Source organism: Schistocerca nitens, chromosome 9 (genome assembly GCF_023898315.1).
Source record: "Schistocerca nitens isolate TAMUIC-IGC-003100 chromosome 9, iqSchNite1.1, whole genome shotgun sequence".
In the NCBI taxonomy this organism is placed as follows: domain Eukaryota; kingdom Metazoa; phylum Arthropoda; class Insecta; order Orthoptera; family Acrididae; genus Schistocerca; species Schistocerca nitens.
In genome coordinates, this window is record NC_064622.1 from 357,654,528 (window position 1) to 357,680,731 (window position 26,204).

At 41.8% G+C, this 26,204-nt stretch overlaps 1 protein-coding gene and 1 long non-coding RNA gene across 2 annotated transcripts in view; one reads left to right on the forward strand and one right to left on the reverse strand.

Annotated features, from left to right (window-relative positions):
- Nucleotides 1-26,204, forward strand: part of LOC126203265 (uncharacterized) — a 276,975-nt gene that overhangs the window by 129,094 nt on the left and 121,677 nt on the right. The window contains exon 4 of the mRNA XM_049937520.1: nucleotides 4,469-4,690. Within this exon, the coding sequence (XP_049793477.1) occupies nucleotides 4,469-4,690 (222 nt within the window). The remainder of the gene's footprint in view (nucleotides 1-4,468; nucleotides 4,691-26,204) is intronic.
- On the reverse strand, nucleotides 13,814-14,656 carry LOC126203266 (uncharacterized). Its single transcript, XR_007540254.1, has 3 exons — nucleotides 14,277-14,656; nucleotides 14,036-14,162; nucleotides 13,814-13,937 (listed from the first exon to the last, which is right to left on the reverse strand). It is a non-coding gene; the product is annotated as an uncharacterized LOC126203266 (long non-coding RNA).

Below are 26,204 nucleotides of genomic sequence, written 5' to 3' on the forward strand. Positions count from 1 at the left end.
ACCTCGATATTGAAGGAAGGCGATGAGAGTGAAACTTTCCGAAACGCCGCGGAATTTCAACACAGATATTCGGATGGAAGCTTGAGATGATTTCTTCAGCACTGTACTTATGGATAACAATTCAACTGGAGTACAAAGGCCTCACTTTCTCTTGAGCCCTCAGCCTTCTTCTGGTTTGATGTTGTTCGCTACGAATTCCTCCACTGCGCTAACTTCTTCATGTCAAAGCAACATTTGCCGCCTACGCCCCCAATTGTGTGTCATATGTATTCCGATCTCTGTCTTCCCCGTCAGTTTTTACCCTCATAAGCTCCCCCTAGTGCCATGGAGCTCATTCCCTGATGCCTTAACTTATGTCTTAGCATACTGTCCCTTCTTCTTGTCAGTATTTTCCACATGTTCCTTTCTTCACAGATTCTGCAGAGCAGCTTCTCATTCCTTACGTTAGTAGTCCACGTAATTTTCAACATTCTTGTATAGCACGGTACCTCAAACGCTTCGATTCTCTCCTAGTCCGGTTTCCCGTCCCTGATTCACTACCATACAATGATGTGTTCCAAACGCACATTCTGTCAAATTTCTCTCTGAAATTCAGGGCTATGTTTGATACCAGCCGACTTCCCTTGGCCTGCAAAGCACTATTTGGCTGTGTTAATCTGCTTTTTATATGCTCCTTGCTTCGCCCATCATAGGTTATCTTGCTTCCAAGGTAGCACAATAACTTAACTTCGTCTACCTCATGCCTAATTTGATGTTAAATTTCTCTATGCTCATTTCTGAGACTTGTCATGGCAAAAATGGTTCAAATGGTTCCAAGCACTATGCTACTTAACATCTGAGGCCATCAGTTCCCTAGACTTAGAACTACTGAAACCTAACTAACCTAAGGACATCACACACATCCATGCCCGAGGCAGGATTCGAACCTGCAATCGTAGAAGCAGCGGGGTTCCGGGACAGAAGCGCCTAGAACCGCTCGGTCATAGCGGCCGGCATATAGAGAACAGCAGCGGTCCTATCACCTTTCCCTGGGGTACTCCTGACGACAGCCTTGTCTCTGTTGAACACTCACTGTCGAGAAGAACATACTAGGTTTTTTACTTAAAAAAATCTTCGACCAACTCGCATGTCTGTCAACTTATTGCATATGCTCGTACCTGTGTTAACAGCCTGCAATGGGGCCGCGTGTCAGATTCTTTCAGGAAATGTATAAATACGGAATCGACCTGTTGCCCCTCATCCACTGATCAGACAACTTTGCGCGACCTCTTTGCGTTGATGACAGACCCTTCGCCAAACGACTCACCGTGCGTTTGTTCACTGCGAGGTCTCCGTAGACTTTCTGCGAGCACTTACGAATTTCTGCGGTGCTCTAATTTTCTGACAACAGAAAGTGACAACTCTCTGCTTGGAGCACATCTCGGTTACACACGTCATTTTGAAGGCTGCGTATAGGTCGCCACCTATCGGATCTTATGAAACTATAGGGGCTGAAGGGAGGGAATATTGCACGATGTCTCACAATAAATTCCGCGTTTTTTCAACCGAAACTGACCCAGGAAAAAATGTGTTACCTACTTTGTCACTGAACTTTGAAAAAACACACTACATGCAGTTCAGAACTTGTAAGGATGTCCTCCGAGTATATGCCTAACATATGATGACAAGCAGATAGAAGAAGTGGACAGTGTTAAATTCTTGGGATTACAGCTCGATAATAAATTCAGCTGGGAGGAGCACACAACAGAACTGCTGAGACGTCTTAAAAAATCTCTATTTGCATTGCGAATTGTGTCAGACACAGGGGATATAAAAATGAAAAAGATGGCATAGTATGCTTACTTTCATTCCATAATGTCATATGTGATTATTTTTTTGGGTAATTCATCAAGTCAAGCTAACGTTTTCCGGGCACAAAAACGTGCAGTAAGAGTTATGTGTGGTGTAAACTCAAGAACATCCTGCAGAAGACTGTTTAGGGAACTAGGGATACTAACTACTGCTTCCTAATATATTTATTCCTTAATGAAATTTGTCATTAAAAATATATCTCGTTTTCAAACCAACAGCTCAATTCATGGAATCAATAATAAATATGAGAATAATCTTCACAAGGATTTAAAGTCACTTAGTCTTGTACAAAAAGGTGTGCATTATTCAGGAACAGAAATTTTCAATAACTTGCCAGCAGCCATAAAAAGCTTAACAACCAATGAAATTCAGTTTAAGAGAAGCCTAAAGGATTTATTGGTGGCCAACTCATATATATGCACGATTTCAGTACAATAATGTGTTCATTGTAAATAAGTGTGTGTGTGTGTGTGTGTGTGTGTGTGTGTGTGTGTGTGTGTGTGTGTGTGTGTGTGTGTGTACAATCTAACTTCTGCACCATTTCAGTGCAGTAATGTGTTCATTGTAAATAAGTATTATAGTAGTTGTATTACACGTTTATTACCTTATAAATAAATAAAAAACTTTTTTATTTTAAATTCAGTGCATTAAAATGATTCTTTCATATAGTGTTCATTAAAAAAATGACGATCATTCCACTTGGGACCTGCGGAATGGTACATTAGCTTATTTGTTCGAGTTGTAAATATTTGTCATATATTATTGTTTTCTTCACATGTTCTGCATCATGGAGGACCTCCTCACTACGGATCAATTGGAATGTAAGGAAATCTAATCAAATCTAATCTAAACTGAACGCTCCTCGTACTTATTTACTGGCCAGCCAACCTTTTCCCTGGCTTTTCATTTGATTCAGAGTGTAGGAATGCGTCTTCTGAAGGATCCCAACGTTGGAGGAGCTTGTAGAGTGAAGGATAGGGGGGGGGGGGGGTGAGTTTACAGGTTACAGTGTCACTGAGCTCAGAGGCTCGTGTAACACAACAGGTGGGTGTGAGCGTGTTACCGTGTGTGCCTGTAGCTTTGCTGGTCACCACAGCAGTGACTCCTTTGGTATAGAACTGTTGTATTTGTACCTTCACACAACGTGTAGAAACCGTTCCAAGATTTGTAAGTGCACTATTGGCCATTAAAATTGCTACTCCACGAAGATGACGTGCTACAGACGCGAAATTTAAGCAACCGGAAGAAGATGCTGTGATGTGCATATGATTAGCTTTTCAGATCATTCACACAAGGTTGGCGCCGGTGGCGACACCTACAACGTGCTGACACGAGGAAAATTGACAACCGATTTCTCATACACAAACAGCAGTTGACCGGCGTTGCCTGGTGAAACGTTGTTGTGATGCCTCGTGTAAGGAGGCGAAATGCGTACTATAGCGCTTCCGACTTTGATAAAGGTCGGATTGTAGCCTATCACGATTGCGGTTTATCGTATCGCGACATTGTTGCTCGCGTTGGTCGAGATCCAATGACTGTTAACAGAATATGGAATCTGTGGGTTCCGAAGGGTAATACGGAACGCCGTGCTGGAGCCCAACGGCCTCATATCACTAGCAGTCGAGATGACAGGCATCTTATCCGCATGGCTGTAACGGATCGTGCAGCCACGTCTCGATCCCTGAGTCAACAGATGGGGACGTTTGCAAGACAACAGCCATCTGCACGAACAGTTCGACGACATTTGCAGCAGCATGGACTATCAGCTCGGAGACCACGGCTGCGGTTACCCTTGACGCTGCATCACAGACAGGAGCGCCTGTGTTGGTGTACTCAACGACGAACCTGGGTGGACGAATGGCAAAACGTCATTTTTTCGGATGAATCCAGGTTCTGTTTACAGCATCACGATGGTCGCATCGGTGTTTGGCGACATCGCGGTGAACGCACATTGGAAGCGTGTATTCGTCATCGCCATACTGGCGTTATCACCCGGCGTGATGGTATGGGGTGCCACTGGTTACACGTCTCGGTCACCTCTTGTTCGCATTGACGGCACTTAGAACAGTGGGCGTTACATTTCAGATGTGTTACGACCCGTGGCTCTGCCCTTCTTTCGACCCCTGTGAAACCCTACATTTCAGCAGGATAATGCAAGACCGCATGTTACAGGTCCTGTACGGGCCTTACTGGATAGAGAAAATGGACTGCTGCCCTGGCCAGCACATTCTCAGGATCTCTGACCAATTGAAAACGTCTGGTCATTGGTGGTCGAGCAACTGGGTCATCAGAATACGCCTGTCACTGCTCTTGATGAACTGTGGTATCGTGTTGAAGCTGCATGGGCAGCTGTACCTGTACACGCCATCCAAGGTCTGTTTGACTCAATGCCCAGGCGTATCAAGGCCGTTATTACGGCCAGAGGTGGTTGTTCAGGGTACTGATTTCTCATGATATTCACCCAAATTGCGTGAAAATGTAACCACATGTCAGTTCTAGTATAATATATTTGTCCAATGAATAGCCGTTTCTCATCTGCACTTGTTCTTGGTGTAGCAATTTTAATATCCAGTAGCGTAGGCAGTGGAAAGCTGTAGACAGTTGTGGATGGCTGCAGATCGCCGGCGGGCGGCTCGTGGCGCTGTCTTGCCTGTGCGGCTCGGCGCCCCTGCGTTGCTGGACCAGCTGCTGCCCCGGCGGGTCGTCCCTCAGCTTAGTGGGCGAGCAGGCGGCGAGCTGCGTCTCCTCCCAGCACGAGCTGCCCGGCCACTGGGTGCCCCAGCCGCACCTCTTCACTCCAGGGGGCGGCGTGCCCTGGAGGGTCACCACTCTGCCCCAGGTGCGTCACAGTTTCACAACACTACGAAACTTGGCTACTACATTGTATCTTTCGATGTTTAATTTGAAGTTTTACAACTCAAGCAGAGATGCCATACTCTAGCATCAACTACAAACAACTTACGAGGAGAACACTCCAAGTGACATAACCTGATTTACCAGCAACTTCGCTCAGTGGAAGAGGAGTCAAAATAAGCGAACACGAGATCGGCAGATACTCCAATGGCTCTGAGCACTATGGGACTTATCTTCTGAGGTCATCAGTCCCCTAGAACTTAGAACTACTTAAACCTAACTAACCTAAGGACACCACACACATCCATTCCTGAGGCAGGATTCGAACCTGCGACCGTAGCGGTCGCGCGGTTCCAGACTGTAGCGCCTAGAGCCCCTCGGCCACCCCGGCCGGCGATTCTGAGAAAACGACGGTCAAAATTTTCTAGGTACTTTATGTGTCATTTAGCGATTTAATAGTTCAATCCAAGTTGTGACACAGTGACTAGTCCGCGGCTTTACACTTTTGCGCCCCGTGTTTGAAACCCGAGTATAAATTTTATTTTTATTTTTCAGTTATCTACCCATCTCCGTAGATTACCACACGAATATTTTCCTATGTATATTGAAATAACGTTGTCCTTACTCGTTTGCTAATTGTATATCTGGTGAATTGATTAAAAAAACAGTAAATGACAAATTGTATTGAAATTGTTTTTAGTCAAATTCCTGTGCTGTATCTTGATCTATAATCAACAAAAAGCGCCAGCGTTTGAAAAAGTGTCCTTTACGCATGGTTTGTAGCGGAACTATTGCCAACGTGTGAATCCTTCAGCAGCATTAACGACGTTTCTTTGTCGACTGAGATGCGTATGAAGAAATGACACTATGGAAACCCTGCTTTCACGTGATGCTCAAGGTGTTCGGAATGTCTATGTTTCGAATGTATCTACGATGAACCAAATCTTCCTGAAATTAAATGTCATATGGCTAATGCCTCCCCTCGGGTACACCGGTCGCCTGGTGCAAGTCTTTCGAGTTGACGCCACTTCGGTGACTTGCGTGTCGATGGGGATGAGATGATGATATGATAAAGCTAACACAACACCCAGTCCCTGAGTGGACAAAATCTCCGACACAGACGGGAATCGAACCCGGGCCCATTGGCATGACAGTCTGTCGCACTGACCACTCAGCTGTCCGGGGCGGACACCAAATCTTCCTGAAGAATAAACATACGAATAAAATGTAAGAATTAATATAAGAATTCGTATGAGAATTTAAAAAGATTTCGACCCCTGAAAATGCCACATACACCCATATTACAAATATGGATGTGTTTATGTGTGTTCCACATTTCCTCCTAAACCATTTGACACATTTCAACCACATTTGGTACACATGTACCTCACTGGCAGGCAACAATCGCTGTGGGGTAAGAATTACCACCTATCAAAGGGGTGAAAAAGTGGTATAGCCCATGATGCGTGCAGGCCGTGGTGGCCGTGCGGTTCTAGGCGCTTCAGTCTGGAGCCGCGTCACCGCTACGGTCGCAGGTTCGAATCCTGCCTCGGGCATGGATGTGTGTGATGTCCTTAGGTTAGTTAGGTTTAAGTAGTTCTAAGTTCTGGGGGACTGATGACCTCAGAAGTTAAGTCCCATAGTGCTCAGAGCCATTTGAACCATTTTGAACCATGATGCCTATTTATTCATCCAGTATTTGAGAAACGGTTCAAATCGCTCTGAGCACTATGGGACTTAACTTCTGAGGTCATCAGTCCCCTAGAACTTAGAACTACTTAAACCTAACTAACCTAAGGACATCACACACATCCATGCCCGAGGCAGGTTTCGAAACTGCGACCGTAGCGGTCGCGCGGTTCCAGACTGTAGCGCCTAGAACCGCTCGGCCACTCCGGCCGGTAGTATTTGAGAATGAGGGCATTTAGAGACATGCAACAATCTTAACACATAATTTCAAACCTTTACGAATTTTTTCTCGCTGACAACTTCTACATGATGATGACAGGAAAAAAATGTATTGTTTACTACTGTTCCGCTGTTCATGCAGTAAAAGTAACGCATGAGGCATGATGTTATAATTTGTTACTTCTTACTGTATTCGCGACACATCTTGCATACAATATGCACATATAGTATTGAATGTAACTGCACAGTTATATCATTGCACGACTTATAGCTCAGGAGATATGACGTCATAAACAATGAGATGCATGAAAAATTGCCGCATCACGCATGACGTTCAAATTTATTACCTCTTTGCTGCTAACTATTCGGAACAAATTTCTCAGACAGTAGCTACATACGTCGCTCTGAATGTACCTACCATATTTTATGATTGTATGACACAGTTCAGGACATATGACGTCATCTAGACGCGTGGAAAACTGCAACACCGTGGATAACGCTTAAATTTATTACTTCGTAGCTACCAACTCCATTCGCAACAGATCTGCGTGCGTTTTCCAGCAGATGGCAGTGCACCAATGAATGAAATAATATTGTCGCTGGGGCAACGCAAGTTCGCATTGAAGTGGTACAGAAAGTGCGGAAACGTGATGGAGGTACAACGGCAATGGTGTAATGTGTACGGAACTCAGCCAGAAACGCGTAAAATAATTTATTGTATTCGGAATAAATTTTAAGCTCAGAATACGCATAAGGGAAGATCTGGCCGATTAAAAACAAAAACAAGTCCAGCTTCCAGCGCTGTTGGGCTGCAACATTTTACTAGTTCACCTCAAAAATCTATGAGCCAGGGTGCACTGGAAAGCGGGGTAAGCCGATGAAGCGTACGATGAATTCCTAAGGCTGCAACGTGGAAAGTGTACATTCCAAGATCGCTGCACGCTATGAACGAGAACTACCCGGATCGAAGGATGGAGTACTGTGAATGGTTTGAAGGTATTCTTCCGAAGGATGAACGGTTGCACGGTAGATTATCTGGTCTGACAAGGCGCAATTCAAGCTGAGTGCTATGAACCGTCACGACTGTGTGTACTGGGCTCCTGAAAATCCGCACGTTCACGAGGACAAACATGTCGTTGCAGGATTCTCGAACATATTCTCAGTTCGAATATAATGAATTTCCTTGAGACTGAGGAGTTGCTGTCCATGCATCAGCACGGCTTTAGAAAGCATCGCTCCTGCGAAACGCAACTCGCCCTTTTTTCACATGATATCTTGCGAACCATGGATGAAGGGTATCAGACGAATGCCATATTCCTTGACTTCCGGAAAGCGTTTGACTCGGTGCCCCACTGCAGACTTCTAAGTAAGGTACGAGCATATGGGATTGGTTCCCTAGTATGTGAGTGGCTCGATGACTTCTTAAGTAATAGAACCCAGTACGTTGTCCTCGATGGTGAGTGTTCATCGGAGGTGAGGGTATCATCTGGAGTGCCCCAGGGAAGTGTGGTAGGTCCGCTTTTGTTTTCTATCTACATAAATGATCTTTTGGATATGGTGGATAACAATGTGCGGCTGTTTGCTGATGATGCTGTGGTGTACGGGAATGTGTCGTCGTTGAGTGACTGTAGGAGGATACAAGATGACTTGGACAGGATTTGTGATTGGTGTAAAGAATGGCAGTTAACTCTAAATATAGATAAATGTAAATTAATGCAGATGAACAGGAAAAAGAATCCTGTAATGTTTGAATACTCCCTTAGTAGTGTAGCGCTTGACACAGTCACGTCGATTAAATATTTGGGCGTAACATTGCAGAGCGATATGAAGTGGGACAAGCATGTAATGGCAGTTGTGGGGAAGACGGATAGTCGTCTTCGGTTCATTGGTAGAATTTTGGGAAGATGTGGTTCAACTGTAAAGGAGACCGCTTATAAAACACTAATACGGCCTATTCTTGAGTACTGCTCGAGCGTTTGGGATCCCTATCAGGTCGGATTGAGGGAGGACATACAAGCAATTTAGAGGCGGGCTGCTAGATTTGTTACTGGTAGGTTTGATCATCACGCGAGTGTACGGGAATGCTTCAGGAACTCGGGTAGGAGTCTCTAGAGGAAAGGAGGCGTTCTTTTCGTGAATCGCTACTGAGGAAATTTAGAGAACCAGCATTTGAGGCTGACTGCAGTACAATTTTACTGCCGCCAACTTACATTTCGCGGAAAGACCACAAAGATAAGATAAGAGAGATTAGGGCTCGTACAAAGGCATATAGGCAGTCATTTTTCCCTCGTTCTGTTTGGGAGTGGAACAGGAAGAGAAGATGTTAGTTGTGGTACGAGGTACCCTCCACCACGCACCGTATGGTGGATTGCGGAGTATGTATGTAGATGTAGATGTAGATTGGTTGGTTGTTTTGGGGAAGGAGACCAGACAGCGAGGTCATCGGTCTCATCGAAGTAGGGAAGGACGGGGAAGGAAGTCGGCCGTGCCCTTTGAAAGGAACCATCCCGGCATTTGCCTGGAGCGATTTAGGGAAATCACGGAAAACCTAAATCAAGATGGCCGGACGCGGGATTGAACCGTCGTCCTCCCGAATGCGAGTCCAGTGTCTAACCACTGCGCCACCTCGCTCGGTGTGTAGATGTAGATGTAGATGTTAATCTACTGGGTATTAATGTGTGGTGTGGTCTCTCAACGCGCAGTTTGATTGCCCATTCTTCTTTGAAGGTACCGTGACTGGTGAGATGTATCTTTATACAATGCAAACATCGATTTTACCTGGCATCCGAGAGGTGTTTGGAAATGGAGGATTTTACCTACAACAAGATGGCACTCCGCTTCTCTATCAGAGAGATGTCAGAGCCTACTTGGATGAAAATCTACCTGGACGATCGATAAGTCAAAGAGCAGCTGTTGAGTACCCACCACGGTCTCCGGTTTGAGTACCCACCACGGTTCCAGACCTTACGCCTCTTGACTTCTTCTTGTACGGGAGCTTGAAAAAACGAAGTTTATCAACAGAAGACAGCTACAGTGAACGAGCTACGAGAAATCATTGAAGCGTCCTGTGTGGCTTCCACACCGGCAAAACTGACAGCCGTAGTTTGGTCAACAATTCAGCCCAGTCGACGTTGATTGGCTGCTAATGAGAGTCATTTTGAACACATAAAATAACCCTCCCCCTATGCAAGAATTGTGACGGTATGTCATTTTCTTCCAATAGTACTGACTATCAAAGAGAGTCTACAGTTTTCTGGACCACTCTGTAGTTCAGGAGATAAACAGTAGGCGCAAGGCTAGACGCTGCAAACTACAGATGCGGACTCACAGCATAACTCGGCAACGCCGCGTTTCAAAAAATGGTTCAAATGGCTGTAAGCACTATGGGACTTAACATCTGAGGTCGTCAGTCCCCTAGAGTTAGAACTACTTAAACCTAACTAACCTAAGGACATCACACACATCCATGCTCGAGGCAGGTTTCGAAACTGCGACCGTAGCGGTCGCGCGGTTCCAGACTGTAGCGCCTAGAACCGCTCGGCCACTCCGGCCGGTAGTATTTGAGAATGAGGGCATTTAGAGACATGCAACAATCTTAACACATAATTTCAAACCTTTACGAATTTTTTCTCGCTGACAACTTCTACATGATGATGACAGGAAAAAAATGTATTGTTTACTACTGTTCCGCTGTTCATGCAGTAAATGTAACGCATGAGGCATGATGTTATAATTTGTTACTTCTTACTGTATTCGCGACACATCTTGCATACAATATGCACATATAGTATTGAATGTAACTGCACAGTTATATCATTGCACGACTTATAGCTCAGGAGATATGACGTCATAAACAATGAGATGCATGAAAAATTGCCGCATCACGCATGACGTTCAAATTTATTACCTCTTTGCTGCTAACTATTCGGAACAAATTTCTCAGACAGTAGCTACATACGTCGCTCTGAATGTACCTACCATATTTTATGATTGTATGACACAGTTCAGGACATATGACGTCATCTAGACGCGTGGAAAACTGCAACACCGTGGATAACGCTTAAATTTATTACTTCGTAGCTACCAACTCCATTCGCAACAGATCTGCGTGCGTTTTCCAGCAGATGGCAGTGCACCAATGAATGAAATAATATTGTCGCTGGGGCAACGCAAGTTCGCATTGAAGTGGTACAGAAAGTGCGGAAACGTGATGGAGGTACAACGGCAATGGTGTAATGTGTACGGAACTCAGCCAGAAACGCGTAAAATAATTTATTGTATTCGGAATAAATTTTAAGCTCAGAATACGCATAAGGGAAGATCTGGCCGATTAAAAACAAAAACAAGTCCAGCTTCCAGCGCTGTTGGGCTGCAACATTTTACTAGTTCACCTCAAAAATCTATGAGCCAGGGTGCACTGGAAAGCGGGGTAAGCCGATGAAGCGTACGATGAATTCCTAAGGCTGCAACGTGGAAAGTGTACATTCCAAGATCGCTGCACGCTATGAACGAGAACTACCCGGATCGAAGGATGGAGTACTGTGAATGGTTTGAAGGTATTCTTCCGAAGGATGAACGGTTGCACGGTAGATTATCTGGTCTGACAAGGCGCAATTCAAGCTGAGTGCTATGAACCGTCACGACTGTGTGTACTGGGCTCCTGAAAATCCGCACGTTCACGAGGACAAACATGTCGTTGCAGGATTCTCGAACATATTCTCAGTTCGAATATAATGAATTTCCTTGAGACTGAGGAGTTGCTGTCCATGCATCAGCACGGCTTTAGAAAGCATCGCTCCTGCGAAACGCAACTCGCCCTTTTTTCACATGATATCTTGCGAACCATGGATGAAGGGTATCAGACGAATGCCATATTCCTTGACTTCCGGAAAGCGTTTGACTCGGTGCCCCACTGCAGACTTCTAAGTAAGGTACGAGCATATGGGATTGGTTCCCTAGTATGTGAGTGGCTCGATGACTTCTTAAGTAATAGAACCCAGTACGTTGTCCTCGATGGTGAGTGTTCATCGGAGGTGAGGGTATCATCTGGAGTGCCCCAGGGAAGTGTGGTAGGTCCGCTTTTGTTTTCTATCTACATAAATGATCTTTTGGATATGGTGGATAACAATGTGCGGCTGTTTGCTGATGATGCTGTGGTGTACGGGAAGGTGTCGTCGTTGAGTGACTGTAGGAGGATACAAGATGACTTGGACAGGATTTGTGATTGGTGTAAAGAATGGCAGTTAACTCTAAATATAGATAAATGTAAATTAATGCAGATGAACAGGAAAAAGAATCCTGTAATGTTTGAATACTCCCTTAGTAGTGTAGCGCTTGACACAGTCACGTCGATTAAATATTTGGGCGTAACATTGCAGAGCGATATGAAGTGGGACAAGCATGTAATGGCAGTTGTGGGGAAGACGGATAGTCGTCTTCGGTTCATTGGTAGAATTTTGGGAAGATGTGGTTCAACTGTAAAGGAGACCGCTTATAAAACACTAATACGGCCTATTCTTGAGTACTGCTCGAGCGTTTGGGATCCCTATCAGGTCGGATTGAGGGAGGACATACAAGCAATTTAGAGGCGGGCTGCTAGATTTGTTACTGGTAGGTTTGATCATCACGCGAGTGTACGGGAATGCTTCAGGAACTCGGGTAGGAGTCTCTAGAGGAAAGGAGGCGTTCTTTTCGTGAATCGCTACTGAGGAAATTTAGAGAACCAGCATTTGAGGCTGACTGCAGTACAATTTTACTGCCGCCAACTTACATTTCGCGGAAAGACCACAAAGATAAGATAAGAGAGATTAGGGCTCGTACAAAGGCATATAGGCAGTCATTTTTCCCTCGTTCTGTTTGGGAGTGGAACAGGAAGAGAAGATGTTAGTTGTGGTACGAGGTACCCTCCACCACGCACCGTATGGTGGATTGCGGAGTATGTATGTAGATGTAGATGTAGATTGGTTGGTTGTTTTGGGGAAGGAGACCAGACAGCGAGGTCATCGGTCTCATCGAAGTAGGGAAGGACGGGGAAGGAAGTCGGCCGTGCCCTTTGAAAGGAACCATCCCGGCATTTGCCTGGAGCGATTTAGGGAAATCACGGAAAACCTAAATCAAGATGGCCGGACGCGGGATTGAACCGTCGTCCTCCCGAATGCGAGTCCAGTGTCTAACCACTGCGCCACCTCGCTCGGTGTGTAGATGTAGATGTAGATGTTAATCTACTGGGTATTAATGTGTGGTGTGGTCTCTCAACGCGCAGTTTGATTGCCCATTCTTCTTTGAAGGTACCGTGACTGGTGAGATGTATCTTTATACAATGCAAACATCGATTTTACCTGGCATCCGAGAGGTGTTTGGAAATGGAGGATTTTACCTACAACAAGATGGCACTCCGCTTCTCTATCAGAGAGATGTCAGAGCCTACTTGGATGAAAATCTACCTGGACGATCGATAAGTCAAAGAGCAGCTGTTGAGTACCCACCACGGTCTCCGGTTTGAGTACCCACCACGGTTCCAGACCTTACGCCTCTTGACTTCTTCTTGTACGGGAGCTTGAAAAAACGAAGTTTATCAACAGAAGACAGCTACAGTGAACGAGCTACGAGAAATCATTGAAGCGTCCTGTGTGGCTTCCACACCGGCAAAACTGACAGCCGTAGTTTGGTCAACAATTCAGCCCAGTCGACGTTGATTGGCTGCTAATGAGAGTCATTTTGAACACATAAAATAACCCTCCCCCTATGCAAGAATTGTGACGGTATGTCATTTTCTTCCAATAGTACTGACTATCAAAGAGAGTCTACAGTTTTCTGGACCACTCTGTAGTTCAGGAGATAAACAGTAGGCGCAAGGCTAGACGCTGCAAACTACAGATGCGGACTCACAGCATAACTCGGCAACGCCGCGTTTCAAAAAATGGTTCAAATGGCTGTAAGCACTATGGGACTTAACATCTGAGGTCGTCAGTCCCCTAGAGTTAGAACTACTTAAACCTAACTAACCTAAGGACATCACACACATCCATGCTCGAGGCAGGATTCGAACCTGGGACCGTAGCAGCAGCGCGGTTCCGGACTGAAGCGCCTACAACCGCTCGATCAAACGGCCGAGCGCCGGGTTTCTCTGCTAGTATGTTATATAATAAATGTATGACAGATGATGTGAAATCCAGCTGTAATTTAGCAATGACTGATTGGCGACTCCATGTTGTCTTGTGCACAACGACCAGATAACAGGTATACTTGAAAAAAGAGACAGCATTGGTCGTATATTTTTACTATTGCAGAATCGATTTTCTGTCACTGAGTGACCATCTTCAGTGCTAGAAGTTAAAAAATTTTTCACATTACGATCAGAGAGTACAACATAGAAAATCACAATTACATCTGTATATGAACATTACACTTGTTAGAAACAAACCTATATTGTATAACTTAAATTGGGATGCACTGTTGACACTATGCATTACGGCGATCACATAGACTGAGGTCGCTGTTTACCTGCACTTGTTCAGCAGACCTCGGTGTGACGGGGCTTGACACGCCCTCTATGTGACATGTGTCACGTGAAGACATAGTATTATTGGTTTTTCGAATTATTAACACTAAAACTCTTGTACTTTTGTGAATGGTGTAGTAATTCAAATTTAAAATGTACGTACAACACATAGCAGATGCAGGAGAATATCTAAAATACATTGGCATATTGTTTTTTATAAACTATGAAACATAAAATAGATCGATGATAAGTTATTAGAGTGCAGAACATGTAAAAAGCAAAAGACAATGCCAAAGAATAATAAATGAACAACATAAAAAGAGGCGCAACACACGTCTTTCTTAAAAAACGTAACACCCACCATCTGGCGTGGGAAGTCAAAAGTACAACGTTCGTAATTTAGGTAACAAACGTTAATATCAAGGAGTCAATATATAAAAAATAATAACATTAATACCAAGGAGTCAAATATATTAAAAATAATCACATTACGAAACTGCCGTTACTTAATAATTAAATTAAAACGCCGTGCAAATGTAAGGTGCGAACAAGTAGTATACATCAATCATCGAGAAACCAACATGAGGAAGAACAAGTAACAGTGTCACTTATACCAAAATGTACATCGTACTTTAGAGAAATTAAACATAGACTATGCACGATATCCAGCACTTATTCAAATAGCAAAAGAATTGTTAACCTACATTAAAAATAATTACGTAAAGTGATAACCGGTTTGTATTACTTTGTGTCAACGCCTACGAGATGTCGACTGTCGTAAAATTATGTTCAGTAGGCGTCCATAAGTTCTGTAAATTACAGAACAAACAAGAAAGAAGCATCTTTTAAAAACCGAAATTAGTAATGTTATTAAAACAAACTAAAAACATGTGTGTCAATGTGTTGAGACAGTTGAAATAGCGACCATTATACGTGTTCTCGTAGCGACTATGACTGAGGCGTTGTATATAAGGGATAACAAGCAGCTGACTATGAAATGCAAATTGTGATAAATGACCACAAGTTGACTTTATTTCATAGTAAATCGGAGAAGCATTCCCAAAAATGTGTGCTTCTCGATATCGTTTGCTCGTTGAGCAGCGTGATATCTGGAGCTTTATTATGACAAAAGATCTCCATCTCTTCCATAAGGTCGAGAAGGCGACCTTTTTTACCCTTGTGCAACAATTTCAATTGCGATGTCAAATCTGGAGTTGTATGACCAGTTGCTACCAGATGGGCTGCGAAATTCGATTTTTCAGCAATATCTTTCCTCTCAAGTGCTACGTGCTCACGGAACCTTGTTTCTAATTTTCGTCCTGTTTGCCCTATGTAACCTGCATTACACGCGGCACACATAAGTTTGTAAACACCTGATTCATGTAAGACTTTGCGTTCATGAATGTTATTCCTTAAAAGCACGCCCAGTCTGTTCGCCGTCGAGAAACCTACATTAATATTTCTCTTCTTGAATACACTGGCAATTTTATTGCTAATGGGACCATAGAAAGGCAATGTGATAAATTTTTGATTTTTAGTTTCGCTTATCTCATTCCGCCTTAAATTGTCTTTACTATATTTTTTGGATGTCATCTCATAAATGTTCATGACATATTTCAACGGGTAATTATTATTCCTTAGATAATGGTAATCGGAACATACGATGAAATGCAAAGTGGAAAAACGCTTTTTTGTGTTGGTCTGGGTGTTGTGAACGATAATCCAAGATGATATCTGTGAATGTTGATTTTCTGTAAATGTCAAATGTATGTTTTCCATTTTCCCTTCCAATGGTTAGGTCTAAAAAATTAATGACTCCATTCTGTTCTTTTTCAACTGTGAAAGCAATTTTGTTGTGTAAGCTATTAAATGTACTGACGACTTCTTCAATATCAGATTGACTACCATTAATAAGCAATAGCGTGTCGTCTACATATCTATAGTAGTATACGATCTTTTTAGCTACTGTTGGAAAATCTTTTAGTAATTTCAATTCAAGATAGTTAATAAAGATATCTGCCATAATCCCTGATACAGAGTTTCCCATGCTGAGTCCGTCTTTTTGGACATAGACTTTATCGTTAAATGTGAAGTAGTTATATTTTAAGCAGAATGATAATAATTCTATGAACTCGTTTATTTCCACGCTGGACATATTACTGTGGTTTCTGAAATTAGCGTCAATGATTTGTATTGTTTCATCAATCGGGATATTCGTATATAAATTGACAATGTCCAGCGAAAGAAACGTCATAGTGTCTGTAATAGGTATATCTTTTATTTTCTCTACTAATTGGGTACTATTTTTAATCGAGAACTGTTGCACAAATTTATAATGCTTATTCAAAATAGTTAAACATTTTTTCGCAATATTCACCAACGGGCCCCCTCTCCCATCAACTATCGGTCTAACGGGATTAGATTGCTTATGAACCTTGAATTGTGATCGTAACTTAGGGATTTTTGGATTCATTATCTTGAGATACTGTATCTCACGAGGGGTTATTATATTTGAAAGTGATTTAAGTTTTTCATTTAACTTTCTTTGGATCTCATTCGTTGGGTCTCTCGCAATTGATGTAATACCGTTTTCTTGAAAAAATTGTAAAGTTTTTTCTACATACATTTCTTTTGTAACAATAATAACAGAATTCCCTTTGTCTGCCTTTGTGACAATTGCATTACTTTCTTGTAATTTATTATTCAAATTTTTCACTGTCAAATGGTCCCTCCTGTTTTGGTTATTTTCTTTTCCTACCTCGTTCTTCAATAGCTTTTCTACCGCTACAGCCATTTTATTCTGTTCTACCTTATTTATTTTACAACTATCCATCCCAAATTTTACCTGCACTAGTGTATTCTTAATTGCCCTCCTATCTAATTGTTTATGTATGTTGTACTTTAAACCTTTATTCAAAAGTTCCTTTTCTTCCTGATTAAATACTATATCCGTTAAATTTTTAACTCTAGGATAGAAGTTATATTTATGTTCGCCATTTAACATTTGTCCTTTCCCTTGTCCCACTAGCTTAGCTATTTTTTTGACATGTTTAGCTCTTACTTTACTAACTACATTATACACAATCTCATTTACTCTTGAGAGTAGCAAATCTAAAATTAAAGGAGAGACAAGTTCACCCAAATTGGCGTGTGCTTCGAACAGTTGTGAATTAATAACACTTTTTTTGAAAAACAGTTTCCTAATTTCACTTCTCATCAAAACCAGTTCGCATTTTTTCATTGTCACTGTGCACATTTGTCGTCGTATATTAAAATAACTCTGTACATACCGTGGGGTAACATTTTTCTTAATACACTCTTTGTTGAACTGTATATGTTGACTTGTGATCGCCAGCTTGATTTTTAACTTCTTGTATTTAAAATACGCTGCACAAGCCCAGCTAGGCAAAATTTTATTGATTGGCGACTCCATGTTGTCTTGTGCACAACGACCAGATAACAGGTATACTTGAAAAAAGAGACAGCATTGGTCGTATATTTTTACTATTGCAGAATCGATTTTCTGTCACTGAGTGACCATCTTCAGTGCTAGAAGTTAAAAAATTTTTCACATTACGATCAGAGAGTACAACATAGAAAATCACAATTACATCTGTATATGAACATTACACTTGTTAGAAACAAACCTATATTGTATAACTTAAATTGTTACCCCACGGTATGTACAGAGTTATTTTAATATACGACGACAAATGTGCGCAGTGACAATGAAAAAATGCGAACTGGTTTTGATGAGAAGTGAAATTAGGAAACTGTTTTTCAAAAAAAGTGTTATTAATTCACAACTGTTCGAAGCACACGCCAATTTGGGTGAACTTGTCTCTCCTTTAATTTTAGATTTGCTACTCTCAAGAGTAAATGAGATTGTGTATAATGTAGTTAGTAAAGTAAGAGCTAAACATGTCAAAAAAATAGCTAAGCTAGTGGGACAAGGGAAAGGACAAATGTTAAATGGCGAACATAAATATAACTTCTATCCTAGAGTTAAAAATTTAACGGATATAGTATTTAATCAGGAAGAAAAGGAACTTTTGAATAAAGGTTTAAAGTACAACATACATAAACAATTAGATAGGAGGGCAATTAAGAATACACTAGTGCAGGTAAAATTTGGGATGGATAGTTGTAAAATAAATAAGGTAGAACAGAATAAAATGGCTGTAGCGGTAGAAAAGCTATTGAAGAACGAGGTAGGAAAAGAAAATAACCAAAACAGGAGGGACCATTTGACAGTGAAAAATTTGAATAATAAATTACAAGAAAGTAATGCAATTGTCACAAAGGCAGACAAAGGGAATTCTGTTATTATTGTTACAAAAGAAATGTATGTAGAAAAAACTTTACAATTTTTTCAAGAAAACGGTATTACATCAATTGCGAGAGACCCAACGAATGAGATCCAAAGAAAGTTAAATGAAAAACTTAAATCACTTTCAAATATAATAACCCCTCGTGAGATACAGTATCTCAAGATAATGAATCCAAAAATCCCTAAGTTACGATCACAATTCAAGGTTCATAAGCAATCTAATCCCGTTAGACCGATAGTTGATGGGAGAGGGGGCCCGTTGGTGAATATTGCGAAAAAATGTTTAACTATTTTGAATAAGCATTATAAATTTGTGCAACAGTTCTCGATTAAAAATAGTACCCAATTAGTAGAGAAAATAAAAGATATACCTATTACAGACACTATGACGTTTCTTTCGCTGGACATTGTCAATTTATATACGAATATCCCGATTGATGAAACAATACAAATCATTGACGCTAATTTCAGAAACCACAGTAATATGTCCAGCGTGGAAATAAACGAGTTCATAGAATTATTATCATTCTGCTTAAAATATAACTACTTCACATTTAACGATAAAGTCTATGTCCAAAAAGACGGACTCAGCATGGGAAACTCTGTATCAGGGATTATGGCAGATATCTTTATTAACTATCTTGAATTGAAATTACTAAAAGATTTTCCAACAGTAGCTAAAAAGATCGTATACTACTATAGATATGTAGACGACACGCTATTGCTTATTAATGGTAGTCAATCTGATATTGAAGAAGTCGTCAGTACATTTAATAGCTTACACAACAAAATTGCTTTCACAGTTGAAAAAGAACAGAATGGAGTCATTAATTTTTTAGACCTAACCATTGGAAGGGAAAATGGAAAACATACATTTGACATTTACAGAAAATCAACATTCACAGATATCATCTTGGATTATCGTTCACAACACCCAGACCAACACAAAAAAGCGTTTTTCCACTTTGCATTTCATCGTATGTTCCGATTACCATTATCTAAGGAATAATAATTACCCGTTGAAATATGTCATGAACATTTATGAGATGACATCCAAAAAATATAGTAAAGACAATTTAAGGCGGAATGAGATAAGCGAAACTAAAAATCAAAAATTTATCACATTGCCTTTCTATGGTCCCATTAGCAATAAAATTGCCAGTGTATTCAAGAAGAGAAATATTAATGTAGGTTTCTCGACGGCGAACAGACTGGGCGTGCTTTTAAGGAATAACATTCATGAACGCAAAGTCTTACATGAATCAGGTGTTTACAAACTTATGTGTGCCGCGTGTAATGCAGGTTACATAGGGCAAACAGGACGAAAATTAGAAACAAGGTTCCGTGAGCACGTAGCACTTGAGAGGAAAGATATTGCTGAAAAATCGAATTTCGCAGCCCATCTGGTAGCAACTGGTCATACAACTCCAGATTTGACATCGCAATTGAAATTGTTGCACAAGGGTAAAAAAGGTCGCCTTCTCGACCTTATGGAAGAGATGGAGATCTTTTGTCATAATAAAGCTCCAGATATCACGCTGCTCAACGAGCAAACGATATCGAGAAGCACACATTTTTGGGAATGCTTCTCCGATTTACTATGAAATAAAGTCAACTTGTGGTCATTTATCACAATTTGCATTTCATAGTCAGCTGCTTGTTATCCCTTATATACAACGCCTCAGTCATAGTCGCTACGAGAACACGTATAATGGTCGCTATTTCAACTGTCTCAACACATTGACACACATGTTTTTAGTTTGTTTTAATAACATTACTAATTTCGGTTTTTAAAAGATGCTTCTTTCTTGTTTGTTCTGTAATTTACAGAACTTATGGACGCCTACTGAACATAATTTTACGACAGTCGACATCTCGTAGGCGTTGACACAAAGTAATACAAACCGGTTATCACTTTACGTAATTATTTTTAATGTAGGTTAACAATTCTTTTGCTATTTGAATAAGTGCTGGATATCGTGCATAGTCTATGTTTAATTTCTCTAAAGTACGATGTACATTTTGGTATAAGTGACACTGTTACTTGTTCTTCCTCATGTTGGTTTCTCGATGATTGATGTATACTACTTGTTCGCACCTTACATTTGCACGGCGTTTTAATTTAATTATTAAGTAACGGCAGTTTCGTAATGTGATTATTTTTAATATATTTGACTCCTTGGTATTAATGTTATTATTTTTTATATATTGACTCCTTGATATTAACGTTTGTTACCTAAATTACGAACGTTGTACTTTTGACTTCCCACGCCAGATGGTGGGTGTTACGTTTTTTAAGAAAGACGTGTGTTGCGCCTCTTTTTATGTTGTTCATTTATTATTCTTTGGCATTGTCTTTTGCTTTTTACATGTTCTGCACTCTAATAACTTATCATCGATCTATTTTATGTTTCATAGTTTATAAAAAACAATATGCCAATGTATTTTAGATATTCTCCTGCATCTGCTATGTGTTGTACGTACATTTTAAATTTGAATTACTACACCATTCACAAAAGTACAAGAGTTTTAGTGTTAATAATTCGAAAAACCAATAATACTATGTCTTCACGTGACACATGTCACATAGAGGGCGTGTCAAGCCCCGTCACACCGAGGTCTGCTGAACAAGTGCAGGTAAACAGCGACCTCAGTCTATGTGATCGCCGTAATGCATAGTGTCAACAGTGCATCCCAATTTAAGTTATACAATATAGGTTTGTTTCTAACAAGTGTAATGTTCATATACAGATGTAATTGTGATTTTCTATGTTGTACTCTCTGATCGTAATGTGAAAAATTTTTTAACTTCTAGCACTGAAGATGGTCACTCAGTGACAGAAAATCGATTCTGCAATAGTAAAAATATACGACCAATGCTGTCTCTTTTTTAGCAATGACTGTTACACCTCTATATCATCTGACTTGATAAAAAGCACTCGTGTAATAAACTTCTATGGACATGGGTGGAAAAATGAAAAAAATAAAAACAATAATCGGGATTCGAGCACAGGGCGCAAAAGTAAGAAGCCGCGATGCTAGCTACTATGCAATATAAAAATAAAATAAATAAAGACATTACTCGGATTATGAACACGGGGTGAAAAAGTGAGAAACCGGGATGCTGTCCACTGTGCTTCCATTTCGGTTGAGATTATCGCAAGCTAAAGGCATCTATAGCACCTCGAAAAGTTTGACTCCTTTTCCATTAAGTGAAGTTTGTGGGAAATCGGCTTATCGCAGTTGTTGTGTTTCCGTCGTTAGTCAATTTGGAGCTAGTATGTGAGACACCCTTGAATGTCTTCTTTGAGCTCTAGGTGAACAAACTAATGAGATCTCTGTCCGCTTGCTGATAATGCTGGGGCAGGGTTGGAATAGCTTCTCTAGTGTTTGTGTCGTGTGGAAGGAACATGTACTCGATGTGAAACACCGTGGTTGCTATGCTGCTATACGGAGAGGTTCTAACATGTGCATGAGATTGTCAGAAGTATTAAAACACCACAAACACATTAATATGCCTAACTCGGTGTAGGAAAATCTTTGGCATTCAAAACAATTCTACCATTCTTTCTGCAAAACAGTGGTAAGTTTTGGTAACAATGATGAAGGTGAATAACGATGACGCACTCTTCTCTCCAGAGTAGACCACAGAGGCTCAATAATACTGAATTCTGGCCAGAGGAGAAGCGACAATTTATCCTCGTCCTCTTAAAACCAAAACCACTCCTGGACGATTCGAGCTGTGTGAACAGGGGCCTTATCAGCTTGGAAAACATCACCATTGGGGAACAAATGTTGTACCACTGGATGGAGCTGACAGTCAAAATGGTCCCACAATCCTTGTCAGTAATGCGAAGTTGCATAGTAACCATGTGGACACCATGAAATGGCTGCCCTAATCACCAACGAAACCCCGCCATACTTCATCCTTGGAATGTAAACTTGGTAGGAAGTTGGAAACAGTGTGAAACAATACTCATATGACTAAATGACGGTGTTGCATTGCTCCACAGTCCAGGTTTTATTGCTTAAACTACATGTTTGCTGTTACGGCCATTTACATCACTACCGAGTGGATTTGGAATCCTAGCTTGACCTGCATTTTCCTGCTTATGGAGCTGCCTTCGTGTTGTTTTAGTACGACATTGAGTTCTGCTGTAATCTTTGCAGCCTTCGTCCCTTATTTTTCGCCACAAACCTCTTCCATGACCATTTGTCACGATTAATCAACATACATTTTTGTTGTCGTTTTGATTTAACGGATGATGTTTTTCCACCATCTCTGTATGCGGTATAATTGATCTTCGTTACGGTGCCTCAGTTGGTTACGTAAGCACGCATCGTACAAACACCAACAATTTGCTCACGTTCCAGTTCACTTAGCACCGACATAATGCATTCACAATTACGCAGGAGATTGTTGGGACCACGACTGACACTTTCAACGCGTTGAGGTCATCGCTCAGGTGGCATTCGTCGTCAAATGCAAGAGCGCAACCTGTAAGTTGGTTAGTCTGGAACCGCGAGACCGCTACGGTCGCAGGTTCGAATCCTGCCTCGGGCATGGATGTGTGATGTCCCTAGGTTAGTTAGGTTTAACTAGTTCTAAGTTCTAGGGGACTAATGACCTCAGCAGTTGAGTCCCATAGTGCTCAGAGCCATTTGAACCATTTTTGTAAGTTGGTTAGCATCTGCACGGCGTTTCCTTATTTTTTGTTGGTTGGTTGCGTGCAGGAAATGCACACTTGCAATATGATTTCGCTATTCATACACGACGTACATGTGTTTCAGGCTAAACTTTTTCTTCATTTGCATCTGGAAGTTGCTATAACTTTAATGGTTCAAATGGCTCTGAGCACTATGGGACTTAACAGCTGTGGTCATTAGTCCCCTAGACCTTAGAACTACGAGGGTGAGTCAAATGAAAACCTTAAATATTTTTTTGAATATTATTTACTGTGCAGAAGTGGTAAAAAGCTGTATCACTTTTCAACATAACCTCCCCCACGCTCAATGCAAGTCCTCCAGGGCTTACGAAGTGCATAAATTCCTTTAGAAAAAAATTCTTTTGGTAGTCCGCGCAACCACTCATGCACCGCGTGGCGTACCTCTTCATCAGAATGGAACGTCTTTCCCCCCCATTGCGTCTTTGAGTGGTCCAAAGATGTGAAAATCAGTTGAGGCAAGGTCTGGTGAGTATGGTGGATGAGGAAGACACTCAAAATCCAGGTCTGTGATTGTTGCAGCTGTTGTACGGGCAATGTGGGGCCTTGCATTGTCATGGTGCAAAAGGACACCTGCTGACAGCAATCCACGTCGCTTTGATTTGATTGCAGGCCGCAGATGATTTTTTAGGAGATCTGTGTATGATGCACTGGTGACAGTCGTCCCTCTAGGCACGTAATGCTCCAAAATGACGCCTTCTTCGTCCCAAAAGAGAGTAAGCATAACCTTCCCTGCTGATGGTTCTGTTCGAAACTTCTTTGGTTTTGGTGATGAGGAATGGCGCCATTCCTTGCTCGCTCTCTTCGTTTCCAGTTGGTAGAAGTGAACCCACGTTTCGTTCCCAGTAACGATTCTTGCAAGGAAGCCATCACCTTCTCGTTCAAAGCGCCGAAGAAGTTCTTCACAAGCATCAACAAGTCGTTCTCTCATTTCAGGAGTCAGCTGCCGTGGCACCCATCTTGCAGACACTTTGTGAAACTGGAGCACATCAAGCACAATATGGTGTGCTGACCCATGACTAATCTGTAAACATGTTGCAATGTCATTCAGTGTCACTCGGCGGTTTTCCCTCACTATCGCTTCAACTGCCGCAATGTTCTGTGGAGTCACAACTCGTTGTGCCTGACCTTGACAAGGAGCATCTTCCACTGAAGTCACACCATTTGCGAACTTCGTACTCCATTCGTAGACTTGCTGCTGTGACAAACATGCATCACCGTACTGAACCTTCATTTGTCGATGAATTTCAGTAAGTTTCACACCTTCACTACGCAAAAACTGAATAACAGAACGCTGGTGCAAGTCGCAAGTGGGGCGGCCATCTTTATATTGATACTGCGACGCTATGTGTGCATCTGCACTTTGCTGCCACCGACAGGCCATTCTGCACGCTGTTTGGAGCACGCTTACCAACTTACAGGATAACGGCGCGAAATTTAGATTTGTTATTACAAATTTAAGGTTTTCATTTGACTTACCCTCGTACTTAAACCTAACTAACCTAAAGACATCACACACATCCACGCCCGAGGCTGGATTCGAACCTGCGACCGTAGCAATCGCGCGGTTCCGGACTGAGCGCCTAGAACCGCTCGGGTACCGCGGCCGGCTTACTTTAATGTGTTTGACTTGCGTCTCATCTGTGTTTATCGACTCTTTGTGACAGTATGAGGCGGGGTGTTTCGAGGTTCTGTACAGAAGGTGCTTGCTATTAATTTATCATCAAGGTGATACACTCAGTTTAGCCCCACTTCCTATTAGTGAACCTTTGAAAGTGCAATGCTGTCTATATGGATCATACTTTGTTCGATTTTATTAAGTTGCGCCACTGGTGGCCGGCGCTCATCAAAATAAGCATTCAGGTTTTGATGTATTCATAAAGCAGCGTCGCGGGCAGCAACAGTTTGGAGTGCGGTCGTGTGCGCCGGCGAACAGCGGCGAGGAGACAGGGCCTTCTTCCGAAAGCTCCGACGGAGGAAAACCAAACGTCTTACAGAGAAGCCACGAGGCGGATCCACTGACGGCTATCGAGATTGTAACTAATAGTTGTAACCTTCCCGTATAAATAAAAAATATTAAATAATGATGTGTAACCTTCCCGAACAGAAAATAAAAATAATTAAATTTGGATAATTTAATTCTGACGTATGAAAAGTGATAAATCTTAGCTCATGAAAAATTTTTACGTAAGCAGCGCTATTCCATGGCCCTGTGAAATCAATCTGAATCCGTCCGTGAGAAATAAACAGAAAAATTCTTCCGTCATAATGGCGTCGCCGGATAACGCTGTCTATATATCTGGTCGTAAATGGCACAGCTTAGTGCAATGCTGGCCTGTCTATTGATACTGGACAACATTTGCCTGAGATCTGAATTACGAGAAAAACTGACGTTACTTAGTTCAAAATGGCTCTGAGTACTATGGGACTTAACTTCTGAGATCATCAGTCCCCTAGACTTAGAACTACTTAAACCTAACTAACCTAAGAACATCACAAACATCCATGACCGAGGCAGGATTCGAACCTGCGCCGTAGCGGTCTCGCGGTTCCAGACTGTAGCGCCCAGAACCGCTCGGGCACCCCGGCCGGCCTTTACTTACAAGGGAACCTCCCCATCGCACCCCCCCCTCAGATTTAGTTATAATTTGAAAAACTGAATACAGATCAATCGAGAAAACAGGAAGAAGTTGGGTGGAACTATGAAAAAATAAGCAAAATATACAAACTGAGTAGTCCATGGGCAACATAAGCAACATCAAGAATGATGTGATCACAGGAACGCTGTGGTCCTCTGGTTAGCGCGAGCAGCTGCAGAGTGAGAGGTCCTTGGTTCAAGTCTACCCTCGTGCGAAAAGTTTACATACCTTATTTTTGCAAAGTTATGATCTGTCCGTTCGTTCATTGACGTCTCTGTTCACTGTAATAAGTTTAGTGTCTGTGTTTTGCGACCGCACCGCAAAACCGTGCGATTAGTAGACGAAAGGACGTGCCTCTCCAATGGGAACCGAAAACATTTGATTCAGGAAAACACGTC